Genomic DNA, 14,138 nt, shown 5'->3' with positions numbered 1-14,138 from the left:
GCCTTAAAATTAAATGGGAGTCAGATCTAGAAGAAGCGATTTCAGAAGAAATCTGGCACAAAATTATACACCGTATCTACTCTTCCTCTATATGCCTCAGACATGCTGTGGTTCAGTTTAAAATAGTGCACCGTCTTCATTGGACCAAGGATAGATTGTCTAAAATTAAGACGGGTATTGATCCTACGTGTGATCAGTGCAGACAGGCTCCTGCCACACTACTACACATGTTTTGGTTGTGCCCTAAGCTGCATAATTTCTGGCAGTCCATCTTTGAGGCATTCTCCGAAAATATGTGGAACAACAGTACACCCCCATCTCCGTTGATTTCATTGTTTGGTGTGGCTCCGATAGATGCCACCCTTTCTGGGGCCCACCTAAACATGATGGCCTTCTGCTCTTTGTTGGCTAGGAGGCTTATCCTGTTTAAATGGAAAGATGTCGCCCCCAACATATGGCCAATGGATCAGGGAGGTTATGAGTTATGTTCACTTAGAAAAAATTAGATACACTGTAAGAGGGTCCACTAGAATAATTGTATGGCATGTTTTTAAAAAAATTGGCATACTGCATTTTCTATTATCTTATGTAACCCAATTGTGTTTGCATACTTTTTTTTTTTTGTATGTGTATATGTGTGTGTGTATGTATGTGTGTATGTATATATGTATATATGTATGTATGTGTGTATGTGTATATATATATGTGTATATATATATATATATATATATATATATATTATTTTTTTATTATTTATTGATGTTGTCTTTTTCTTTTATTTACTTAGATATTTGAATTATATTTGTATGAATCTGCAGACTCATATCTGAGTTATGCTGGATACATGGAAAGTTGTCGGGGTCCGTACATGTCGGGTTGGGGGCGCATTGGGGAACTATTTGGGTTGTTTGTATGGACAGGAACTTGATTTGACTATTTCGAGTGTGTTTTGCTTGTTATTTTTGAAAATAAAAGAGACCATGTTCAAAAAAAAAAACCACAAATGTGTGGTTGGATCAGTGGTAAAGCAGGCGCACATATACTGAGAGATTTATTCCTCGACGCAGAGGTCCAGCATTCGAATCCGACCTGTGACAATTTCCTGCATGTCTTCCCCCTTTCTCTCCCCTTTCTCACCTAGCTGTCCTGTCAAAAATTAAAGGTGAAAAAGCCCAACAAATGATCTTTAAAAAATAATACACCCACAAATGTACACAGCCAGACAATCACCAAGTCAATAGACTTCCCCATCTAAAAACCATGAATATCTTTACAAAGTGCCAAACTGCCAAGCTATTCAGTAGATGTGGAGATATTTTACTGGATAAATGACCACTTTCACCTGCTGGTGGCACTATAAGAAAAGTCAGGCGATCACCAAAGCTCCCAAAAACTAATTAGGATTTATTCTTTGGGCAGTCCATCAAAAAGTTGTTGAGAGATATTTCAGTTTGGACCAAAGAGGCGGGTTGACCGACCGACTGACCGACCATCATGTCGAACAAGTATTGTGTCGTACAAGGTTCATCTGCTCATGTTAGTTCTAATGCTTTAAATGAAATGCTAAATAAAACATATTGGATATTGTTAGCAACCTTAAAATACTGCATGTAAATGTGTACTAGCTTTGACAATTGAAAGCTGTACGAGATCTTAAGTGTTGTTAACCTGACGCAGGGTAGGCTAAAACTTATTATTTTCAATACTTTCTCCACAATTTCTCTAAATACTGTATATACCTGATTAAGCACTAATAATAAAGGTTTAGATCCATTTCCAAAGGCATTGGCAAGAATAAACAGATTAGTCTATGATCTTGTGCCAGTCAAATTGTAGTAATGAGTCACTTCTTGGAGAAGAATAAGGGAATGTTTCGTAATAGATGTCAGTGATTGTTCTAATATGATATGTGTGCTTCATCTTGTGGAATGTGTGATAGCTTTAACTTAATATGAGGTTAGAATGACTGATTTCCAAATAGAGAAACCAGGGTTCAGTTTATCTGAACATCAGCAAAATACTGGTAATTGGCTCTCCTCAGAGGAGCCACTTGACATGCTGTTGAAGATCTCCAATAATCACATCACCTATCTGGATCACAAGACCGCTGGGAGGCCACAAAGATCTAGACTTTATTTTCTTTCAGTATGAAAAACATGTCAAACATAATTATCTTAGACGCCTATTGATGAAATATCAAATGAAAGCCTTGGACTTTGATGTTGCATTAGTGTCAAGAGTTGATATAAAGTGCAGCATTGTAAATATTACGCTTCCTGTGAGGTGCGCCTTGAATGCAGAATACATTTTAAAATGGAAAAGGTCATTTGTGCATGATAAGACAACGCCTGAGAAACTGTCCTTGTTTCACCTTATGGTTCAGATTTTGCTTTCCGACAATATGAAAAAAAATTATTTGCCAATTGCTGTTAGCAAAACCATTAGTAGATTATATGTATCATACAACTTTAATCAAGCATTCACATTCATTAAGTGGTTTTTGATATCCTGTAATCAATTTTACGATTGCAAATAGAGGCAATACATTCCATTTAGTGGATGTCATTGTGTTAAACAGCTGCAGTGGTTAATGGATCACTGTTGTCCAAGTGACAAAATACAAAAAATTGTGGGGATTACTTATGTTTATAAATCAAAACAATTCTTGGATGCCACTCAGCAATAACTAAGTGTCCTATTAGTTTTGTTAGACAGTGGAGGGAGTGATTGAGATTAGTAGCCTGGAGCTTCTCTGCTCCAATGGGAGTTGCATCTGTGGTGCGATTTGCCAAATCTAACAGCTGGATCCTCTCATGCAGACGTCTTTTCAGATCAGGAAAACAAGACATACGATTAAGTCACCCTTACGTATAAGTGTCCTGCTGCAATATAAGAAGAGGATGCACTAGCCTACTGCTTGCTTCAGGTTCCCTGTTACATTAGGTGTTTAGGTGGACTGCCTGACCAGGCCAGAGCCAGAACAAGAACCGCTGAGAGAGCTTGATGAACTTGTTCACACGCTCTAGACGAGTTAAACGGGGACAGCATGCTCTGAGGCAGCATATCCAAGGAAGTGTCAACGATAGAAAAACATAAATGCTACCGCATACTCCAAACAAACTAATTTGTACAAGATGTGGTCTTTTCAACCAAGTTCTCTATACCTAGCTAAAACTGATGGATGAGCTGTCATGGAAATTGCAAACATGATGCAAAGAGTTGCACAATTCAAAGAAAGGACAAAACACTCAATGTGTTTTCCCTTGAAAAACACTTATGTGATGTGGAAGTGAGCCAGCATTTCAAACAGCAGTTTGTGTTAGCGTGCAGTAGCCACAAAATGGCTCATTGGCCTTGACTCTGGGGGGCCTTTGTTATATTAAAAAGGTCTGCTGGTCACATTAAGTCATTCAGTCATTACAAAACAGGCTATACACAAATAATGAAAACAGCATGTTTTTGTTATACACTGAGCAGGGTGGGAAATTTGCACCAGCCAATGGCGGGTACTTTTTCAAAGTGGCGGGTGACTTTGCCTTGTATACCAGCCACAGTGGCGGGTGGATTGTAAAACCTTCCTTGTAACAGATTGGACAGCTTTTGTCAAAGAATGCTGTTGCTAAGTAACAATGCTTATAGGAGTCACGTTACGTTACTGCTAATGAATCCCCAACATTTCCGGATTTTGCTGCTTCATAATAAAAACATTCAAATACCAAAATAACGGAGGACTTTTATTGTGAAGAACTTATAGGAAATCAAACCGTTCACAGCCGGGGCTTTGACCACGCATAGTCGAGTAGTTTTCAGCGCTAGTCCGTGACACCATGTAGCTGAGCTACAGACGAAAGGAAAATTGTCGGTTAAAAAAATGTGGCAACATATCCCCAGTGTTAAGAGGCCCGCCGCAGAGTCAGCAGTAGCTATGGATGTACAAACTGTTGAGGGCGAAGTAAAGAAGAGAAGGTACTTTTCGAACAAGTGGCGCATTGACAAAACGTACAGCGAAAGACCGTTCTGCCAACCTGTATACATTTTAACATCAATGTAGACTGTAACGATGTTTAAGTCGCTGAAAGCTGCTGCCATTTTAATCCTGTCGGCTCTCTGCTGCTCAGTTCTACCCCGCGACTGACGACACACACACACACACACACACACGGTGGATGCAGGAAAAACCGGAGAGGAGACGTACAGGATGACCTAAATTGAGGCCAGCTACTCTCGTTATTGTAAGATCAATGATAAGTTAAAGTCCAATAAGTCCTTTATCAAACCTATAGTTTAAACCTATGGTAAGCCAGGATAGGAAATTAACCAACAATGTAAAGATCAACAAGCCACTGACACATATGTTCAAATTAGATATATAATAAATAAATTATATTAATAAAATGTGTATTAATAATTAAAAAAATAATTTACTGAAGCAATTCAAAATATGCTAGTGCACTTTCTTTTATAAATTTGAATTCCGGAAAAAGTGGCTGGTAAAATTGGGCATCCACCAGCCACTTTGGCTGGTGGGCAAAAAAGTTAATTTCCCACCCTGACACTGAGATATTGATAACTTACAATCCCTAATACCCATCTTTTTATACAGAGGTACTCAATACGAAAATATGTCTTGTTTACGGCTCTTGTCTACACATTGCAAAGGGACCTTGCTGTTATGATGAAAGGGAGCCAGCTATACTGACTCACCCCGAGATGGCTGGTGTTGTTCAGAACAGCATGCTCCTCTCTTTCTCTCGGTTTCTCTGTCTCTATGCAAATCTGAAGGATAGTAGGAGCTCTGGCTGTGCCACGTGGACTCAGGCTACCTGCCAAGGCCTGTCCACATGCCTTGCCACGAGCACTCCCTGTGTGAGCTCTAGAGTAAGCTATTCGGAAGCTATGGCTGAGAGTCTTTTGACTTTACTCTCTTTCCCATATTTCTTTCTCTGTCTGTCAGACTGACATTTTGCCCCCCCCCCATGACCTGTAAACATCTGCCAAGTTTTAAGACCGAGGTGCTGTAACACATGTCTGCCATACATGTTATATACCTACCTGCGTGCTTACACTTGGGTAGGCAAGGTAATGGAAATGGTTTTGATCCTGCACCACTCTTATTGCACAAAGGCTAGTCTATATCGACAACGTTCCACTTCCGGGATTGTTCAGGTGCCACCGGATATTCCGCCAGATTTTTTTAGGCCGGATGTCCGTCACCATCTTCTTTCTTTGTGTTGGAATTCTAAACTCTGGTTGATTTATGGGGACTATGGTTAACTGCTCCTCAGATATCGGCAGGGGAAATCCAGACAGCTAGCTAGACTATCTGTCAAATCTGAATTTTCTGTTGCATGACTAAAACAACTTTGAACCTACACACGTTCCACTGAAACAAGTTAATTCCAGAGGCTATTGTGTCCGGAGCTTAGCGCCGCCCAAGACGATTGTAATTGGTTTAAAGAAATGCCAATAAACCAGAGCACGTTTTTCTCCCATCCCGGAATGCTGTGTGGACTAGCCAGACCCTCCTCCGCAGCGCTGTGGAAGAAGGTCTGACAATGCGAGACTAGACAAAGGCTAACCCTTAACACTGTAATTCCTTCCCCTCCTCCTGTGAAGTCAGACCTCAAATCGATCTACTCAATAAGAGACAATATATGAAATGTGTTTGTATAGGAGTCCTCCTCCAGAGGTCATGCTTTTATATTAGTATTTGGGATATGTGTTAGATGACTTGGTGATTGCTGAACATTCCTGAAGCATTAGAAGATTCACTTGTGGGTCATCTGGACTTTATACTTGCTTTTTTTTTCCAGAACCGAGGGTGGTCTGGGCAATCACTGTTGCACAGATCAAAACCTCCTGGTGCATCTTACAATCAAAAAAGCATGTTGAATATGATTTTGGGTTCAAATATCCACACCACCTGTGTATTCTCAGTATCTTAGCAGAATCCAAAGAGCAATCAAAGGTCGAAAAAAGTTTGATCTGATTGAAGTTTTCACTGCTTGTGCTGTGGAAGAAAATATTGCATCTGGGATCACTCCAAATCATTGTAAATACTTCACAGTCTATGGCTTTTACTGTGGTTAGGAGAGTCTCACAGGATCATCTCCAGCCAGGAACACTTCGCTGATATAAGGTAATTTAAGTGTTTGCCAAATAATGACAGACAAAATTAATTCGAACAAAGAGCTTTAAGAAGCAGACCATGTTAAATATTTATCAGAAGCATCTGAAGGGAAAGCATCCAAGCATCTTTTGGCCCTTGTCCCCCAGTGACACATTCTGTGTTTTGTCAGGCACAGTATCTGACCTACATTTCAGCTCAATGGAGTGGTGCTTTATCAATGATGAGAGATTAAATATGGGACTGTGAGCATTGTAAGTGCGATGCTTGAAAGAATAGTTTGCCAGATAACAGCTAGCCTGGCTGTGTCCGAAACCACGTTGTTTTTGCACTTCGGTTTTTGTACGAATTAAAGGGGTGATAGAATGATTATATAGGGTATTTTACACTGTTCCTTAAGGTCTCCTAATGGGGTATGTAACATTGGTTGGGCTGAAAATTGCCCGAATGCTATGTTATTAAGCCCTTAACTACCCTGTGAATATGGCTTTATTTGGAACAAGAGCTTTTCTTCCAAATATGGTATGCTCATGAATATTTAGAATGAGCTGTGCGCTGATTGGTTTGAGCAAACTACATAGAAACACATGGGAGACTCGACAGCAGGTCTCATATTTCAGACACTGCAAAGTTATAAATTGTTTGTCGGGCTATTTCGTTATTAAATTAAAAATCTGTCAGAGCAGTGGCATTTGGTAGTCCATTAGCCCAAAAAAGGGTGACTTTGCGCGGGTATGGAGTGCTGTGGGCTGCCAGCTGTAACAGAGCTCAAACGAGCTCATAGCAGGCCGGGGTCTGTGAAGGAAGGCAGGCCAGGCGGCGAGGCAACAACACAGGCAACACCGGCCGATGAACTCTGACACACAGTCGGAAAAAAAAATTGCAATTAGCCATCCATTTTCGTAAAGCGGCCCATATTTGAGCTTTACATAGTTGATTTCTCGCATAAAAGTTTCAGAAGTGAATTTTGTAATGGAATAGCAGAGATCTGCGCGACCTAGATTCAGAAGACTACCTGATCTCAGGTCAGTTGTGTATGTAAATGAGATTTTCATAGTAAAGGGGCGTCAATGGGATTTTGAGCTTCTATGTATGTCCTATTTACCCACTGAACTGTCGTTATTCAACTATGATAGGGTAAAATCGGTTTTGCATTCTATCAACCCTTTAAACAAATGAGATAAAACACGGCAAACAAGCTTAGAAGTGTGTTGAAACAGAAGGTGTTGCAAATTTTTGCCTCACATCTTTCGCATAAATTTGCCCACTCGACTTCGCGCAGTTTGTGCAGTCCTTATTGATTCGCCCAGAACAATGTATACTGCCCAGACGTTAGCTGTAAGCTAGTCTCGCTTTGCCAGACCTACCTTCACAGCGCTGCGGAGGAGGGTCTGGCTAGTCCACACAGCATTCTGGGATGGGAGAAAAACGTGCTCTGGTTTATTGGCATTTCTTTTAAACCAATCTCAATCGTCTTGGGTGGTGCTAAGCGCCAGGTGGAGCCATGGTGCCGCTGCAAAAAAGCCTCTGGAAGGAACTTGTTTTTGATGGAACGTGTGTGTTCAAAGGTTTTATTCGTGCAACAGAAAACTCAGATTGGACAGATAGTCTAGCTAGCTGTTTCAATTTACCCTGCTCCTCATAAATCGACCGGAGTTTAAAATTAAAACACAAAGAAAGCGGAAGGTAACGGACATCCGACGTAATTTCCAGCAGCACCGGACCAATCCCGGAAGTGGACTGTCGTGGATATGGACTAGCTGTAAACTAATCACATCTTTCCATTAACTGTATATGCGACCTTGCCACCTTTTTATTTTTTTAAGTTTTTTAAGTTTATTTCTTAGCACACAGCTAGAGGTGCTTTTAGGCAGATTTGGTTATCTTGGATAGAGCCATGCAAGCTATTCCCCATTTGATTCTAAAATGCTTTAATGCTATTTAATTTGGATCATAGAGGCAGGAGAATAATGAGTGGGACAGTCGAAAGTTAGATTTTAACCATAACTGACAAAAATCTCTTTAAACCACTTAACACAACTGTGGAGAGCACCAATGGGAGAGGCGTTTATAAGACAATAAACTGGGTCTCATGGGAATTATAGGGTGGGGAAGGGTGTGGAGTCTATTCTTTTTAGCCAAGTTAACCTTGTGAAAAACACCAAGCAGGCCATAGGACAAACCTGACATTTTAGTTCTCACCATGCAGCTGTACAGACCCTGCATAATATGTAAGCCACAAAGGCACCAAAGATTATATTATATGTTTCATATTAGCATATTGTTAAATTCCAATGTCTTCATGCTAATACACTATGGAAAAAAAACATCCATTCACTGGCACGTTGGTTACCAGTGTGATATGTGCTGCAGCCAAACTTCAGCCACTGGTAAGGAACAAAATAGACATCCTTTTCTGTTGTGAATTAGCATATTTCCAATATTTCAGTAGGGACATGAAAATCCTATTCCAGAGAGAACAGTTTCTTCCTTAGCACAGAGGATAAGATGTCTTTTTGTGCCTTCCTCCAGTCATCGCTATTAACAAGAACATATTGATCTGATAAAAATGACTCTGTCTCACATTTCTGAACATTATGAATATATTGGGGCCAGCTGGTATCCTGACATTCTATCATGAATTCTAACACAGCTTACACTTGATGATATAAAATAGGAACTAACCTACATTTTAGATGAACATAATGTGACCAAAGCTTTTCCGCAGCTGTTTAATTATATGACCCGGACCAAATAAGATAAATTTGCAAACATTCCTTGACCGCATTGTGTTGGTCAAAAGGGCGTTTTCTGCCCAAAACTCTGCTCTCTCACTTAACATTCGCTGTAGTTAAAATCATGGGTGCTCATCAGCAACCACACAATGTGACTAAAGTGACCTCATAGTCTTACATCAAAATATAGCCAACCAATACACATACAAAAACACAGCTGGAGTTACTATGCAAACACAGGAGTTGAAGCCCTGCTGATTAGGGCAGGGATCTGATGGAATCAAATACAGTGGGACAGTGACTGAAAACCGTGTTGTATACTGCCATCCATTCATTTTCAATGTAACCACGCTTTAAAAAAAAAAAAAAAAAAAAACAGGCATTTGATAGAGCCTATATAGTTATGATCTGTGAAACACACAAACGTTTACACACCCATGTCGCCAACCACCCAAAGAATCCACCTCTTTTGGCTTCAAACTGTGGGTGGTGCAGGCATTACCACAGTGGTACAGTAGGAGGGGTGTACTGTACATAAATCCTTTGTGCCAACAGATGGTTTTAATGACAAATAGGCTATTTCAGCTTAAAGCCTGAGAAAATGAAGACTGCAAACAAAAAGCAATGCTGTCACAATATTAAAAGCGTCCAAGTAAAACACTGTTCAAATTTTGTTTTGAATCCATTCGATCCAGATCATTAAAGGGTTTGTGGCTCCCTGTCCTTTTCCCTATCATCAGACATCATAAAAAATGAACCAGGAGCCAAGAAAACAAGGCTTTGTCTCATGATAGACTTTCACCATGACTCACCCCACCCGTGTGGTCATATGAGTGATACTGTGCTTCTACAAACGCTGATTCTGTGGTTTATGGTATCGTGAGTGGGATTTTTCTGTGCCATACTATTCAGTCCCTACAGAATAATATAATATAATAATATGCGCTTTATTGCTAAACATGACCGTCTAAAACCTAGAATCCACGGATGACCACCTCTGCTCAAAGATATTTTCACCTGTACAAATATGTACAAAGTATGCTTTTCATACAAAAACATTTATTGCTACAATTAGATGATTGGCTGGAATATGTGTGCTATGGTCTTCCTATTCAGCATACAGTAGTCTTTACTGTATATAGTATGTCGTAAGCCTTTCAGCATATATATCTCCAAATGAAAGGGAAAAGCCTTGTTCCTTTTCTGGAGCTGGCACTCTCTGTACCTCCACAAGCTCTGTAATTAGGTTCTGATGGGGGGGGACTGACTCTTCTCTGTGGCAGTATTCCGGCTGGTGCCAGGCCTCACAAGACTGCATCCACCCTCACAGGCTCAATCAAAGGTCCCGCTTAGCCAGAGAGCCTAACACTAAGGTGATTGCACAGGAATGCAGGGCTGCTTTTTCCTCAGAATATCAATCACAACTTTTTGGGAAAGGATGCCGCCAAGTTCTGGGATCACAGATTAAAGCACCAACTGATGCTTTATGAGCGAGTGCTCACTGGGGAGAGGTGAATAACTCCCTCTTCCATGTAAAACGTGACAGATCTAATGTGGCCAGAAAACATAGAGACACAGCAAACGTGGACATTGAGGCCGTGATTTAATATCATGGGGGGGGGGGAGGTTTCAGCGGTGTTGAAACAGAGTTTTAATTATCTCTTGTGTGTACATTATAGACTGCCATGGAATGAGCAAGCAAACAAGCAGGTTCCTGAATTGCTGTCCAAGTGGTTTCAGTTAGGAAATATGACTGTTGCAAGCTACTACCGAGAAGAAAGGTAACTGCAAAACAAAAGCATATTTACTTTTAGGACCACCTTTAAGATTTATGGGCACCGATGTGGAATGAATCTGAAAGAGATTTATTATCAGTGCCGTCTACCTTTTTAATTGGTAGGTAAGGAAAGGAAACTGCTACTTTTTTCAAGCCATACAGGTGTGAGGTTAACCAACCTTTTGCTTTTTTATTTTATGAAAACACTAATATCATCTGAAGTGGGATCATTTGTTAACGGTTGCTTGAGAGACAAAAGTGTTATGCAATTGTTTTATGCCTATTTTACATCATTTAAAAGGAATGCCTGCATTAGCCATTTCAGCACTAATGCAGAGCAGATGATAGATGGATGATGGGGAATTTTCCCCAAAACTCTTGTGGGGCATGTTTAAGGGGTGGAAAGGGAATAGACGTGGGTTACACAAAGTAGCACATCCAGCTGCCCAGCAATATCCAAGTTTTGTAGTAGGCCTATTTGGCCAAAATTCCACTCCATGTCATGTGAGGGAGAGCACAAGGGAGGATTGTTTTAAAAAATGACAAACAATTAATTGATTATCAAAATAGTTGGCGATTAATTCTGTCAATCAACTAATCGATTAATTTCAGCTACACGTCACATCACTTTGATCATATACTTATGTTAACGCTCCATCCCACACAAGACAGTAGAAATATTCAGAATCATTATCATCTAAACAGAAAGCTGGAGGACTTAAGCTTAGTTTTACTGCCATTTCCTTACATCAGATGGATGACATTTACAGTGGTGAAGTGAAATAATTAGGCCAGCAACATAAATATTCCGGACATTATGACATAGTTCATGTGCTATTCCAGCACTGGGCTTCAAGTACTGCAGTTTTTTCCTTGTCTAAATCCAGTAGTTGTATTAGAAAATGGCACCCTGGGTTCACAAAACAGCATTGTAAATTTTTCTTTTATGACTTTAAAAACACAATTTTCCACTGACAGGCTACATAAATGATGAGCATGCCATCTGGCCTTTTAAAATGCAGTGAGATAAAGCTCTAAGATAACTCACTGAGCTAACGTCTAGGAGTGGGCCGAAGACCAGGACCAAGGCCTGGAAAATCTTTACAGTTATAAATATCTGTTAAGTTGGTTCTCCACAGTCTGATGTGGTAGTGATGTGCAGATCATACTCTAAACTCAGACAGTGTACAGCATCTACAGGGTGAGCATTACGAGTTGGTACAAACTTCAAAATGTATTAGATTTATACATGCAAATCAGGGAATAGACTAAAAGTAAAATGTTGGGAATCACAGACAACAATCAGGTATGAAAATGATAAATACATAAAATATAAATTCCTAAATGTATCAAATTTGCTGTTGGTCATATGGAAAATAATTATTAGAATAAGAAAACAATAGTCAGAGCAAAATCTTTACATCAAATTTACAAGGAGCAAATAATGCACAAGTGTCTTTATATGGCCTTGATATGGAAACGCGGATACAAAACTTATGCAACCCTCAGTCCCAAATTACACAATACTGTTTTTTTCCCACCAACAAATAAGGGAGTGACTCCCTGAGGGTCAATAACATAAGATTTTACAAGATGATGCCATCGATGCCATACTGAGCTGACCTTGTAATAAGACTTAATGACCTCACGTCAATGCAGTCTTGGACGGTGTCTAGAGGAGTTAACAGCACTCTATAAACCCATTGCTGTTATAATGTAGACCGTAGTGCTGTTGGATACATACCTGGGACATGCTAACGTTTGTGTATGAGCTTTGCACTGAGAGAAGTTCTTCGGCAGGAAGGAGAAGGCAAATTTTGGAGTCAATGTCAATCAGCTGCTCCAGGTCAGAGGGCTCCGGGGAGTAACCCTGGCCTGTCAGGACTGACACAGCCCACATGTCCTCCTGGAAGAGAGTCATTGCTGAAATAAGTCATGGCCCACTGGGTTATAAGGCTGCTTTATGTAGCGGCAGCCTTAAATGGGGACTGATTAACATTAGCTAACTATTCCTTATTCAGCAACTTTGTGACAGTGATGTCTGGAACAGGGAAGAGGTACAAGTCTGACTCTCACACTTGGTATTCACTTCTGGATGGTGACCAGGGTGCTAGTCAAATGCGAAAACTTTGGCAATTGCCTCCTCTTCACTGTGACTGTTTGAGACTCTCCTTATATCCTATGGGAAACAGTGGGTGGGTGGTGAGCTCATCACAGCCCAGTGGTGAGATAGGAGGATCTTGCAGTAAGGCTTTCATGCCAACTCTACAAAGAACACAGCTGTGACCTCTGAGCACTCTGAGGGGGGAGCAGAAGAAAACTGGCAGAAGAAAACAGCAAACACAGGGGTCGATAGTTGGAGCACCACACAGAGCCAAAATTGAAATGAGGTCAACAAATTCTTTGGACACTGATTTGTGTTTCCTATTTGCAGATCTAATCTGATCAAGCAACTATAATGTCTTAAGCATGGCAGGTGTTTATTTTGATGTAACAGAACACCTCAATCTCTCTAGCTTCATATTTAGCGTAAGAAATGGTACAGAAATTGATCTTTTCATCTAACTCTCAAGAGTGGGATCAATCTTGTCATGTCTCCCGACAAGAAATGAAATAAGCGTATTACGCATGTCAAACTTTTCCTTTGATAAAGCAAAAGATTACATCCACTACAGCAGCACCGAAAAGTTGTGCGATGACTGACTGCTACTGATTTGCTGCCTCGGGTTACCAGAACTACACAAAGCTGTGGAACTTGTTAGGACAAGAGTCAGTACCATCAAAAAAAAAGTGTGTGAGGCAAACCGTGCACAGCAGCTTGTGGTTGATGTGTCCCTGGGTATATCTGCCAGGAACTGAGTGAAGTCCTCCCAACTAAAGACACATCACTGCCAAGTCCTGGTGACATAAATAATGTGCTTGCTTCGTTATGACCATTTATAATAGCACGCCTCTCAATAACAGGAAGTCTTCCACCAGCCAATTAAAAAAAAAAAAAAAAAAAACAGAGCATCTGTACTCCCCTCAGTTTGGTATCTGCCACCACAGTTACTGCAGTATTGTTCTAAAAGTCAAGGCAAACATCATAGAGCAGGAAGACATGGAAAAAACCAAAACCTCTGGCAAGCTGTCCCACGGATGCAGAACTGTCGGGGTCAGGCTAAATGAAACCGTATGTGAAAGGTAAGTATGTTCCTTCTAGCTTCCCAACAGGCTTCATCCCATCTGACTTCAAACTGGCCTCACAGCTGCCAAAGGGGCTATTAAAGCAATTTAAAATAAAAGAACATTTGAAGTTAGGATGGTGCTAGTGGGTTCACAGTGAAATATTCTACTGCTCTATGTGACACAGGTTCTCAGATGAATCATTGTCATCAGGTCTCAGTCTCTTGGCTCTTAGCTCCATCAGCGCACTCGCATTAGCACCATGAGTGCAACTGTATCTTAAATTAGGGCTATATGAAATATCGTGGCCTCAGAATATTGCAGAAACACCACA

General features: G+C 40.5%; 1 protein-coding gene across 4 annotated transcripts in view; it reads right to left on the bottom strand.

Moving 5' to 3' along the window:
* The window catches only part of fsip1 (fibrous sheath interacting protein 1), a 46,663-nt gene that overhangs the window by 29,582 nt on the left and 2,943 nt on the right, over positions 1-14,138 (bottom strand). For 3 of the 4 annotated variants that reach the window (XM_039785806.1, XM_039785808.1, XM_039785807.1), the window contains exon 8: positions 12,384-12,545. The exons of the other annotated variant lie outside the window; for it this stretch is intronic. In XM_039785806.1, coding sequence (XP_039641740.1) covers positions 12,384-12,545 — 162 coding nt within the window. The remainder of the gene's footprint in view (positions 1-12,383; positions 12,546-14,138) is intronic. 4 annotated transcript variants of the gene reach the window in all.

Source organism: Perca fluviatilis, chromosome 20 (genome assembly GCF_010015445.1).
Source record: "Perca fluviatilis chromosome 20, GENO_Pfluv_1.0, whole genome shotgun sequence".
In the NCBI taxonomy this organism is placed as follows: Eukaryota; Metazoa; Chordata; class Actinopteri; order Perciformes; family Percidae; genus Perca; species Perca fluviatilis.
Note: the sequence above shows the minus strand (reverse complement) of the source record. Positions and strands in the feature narration are given on the sequence as shown.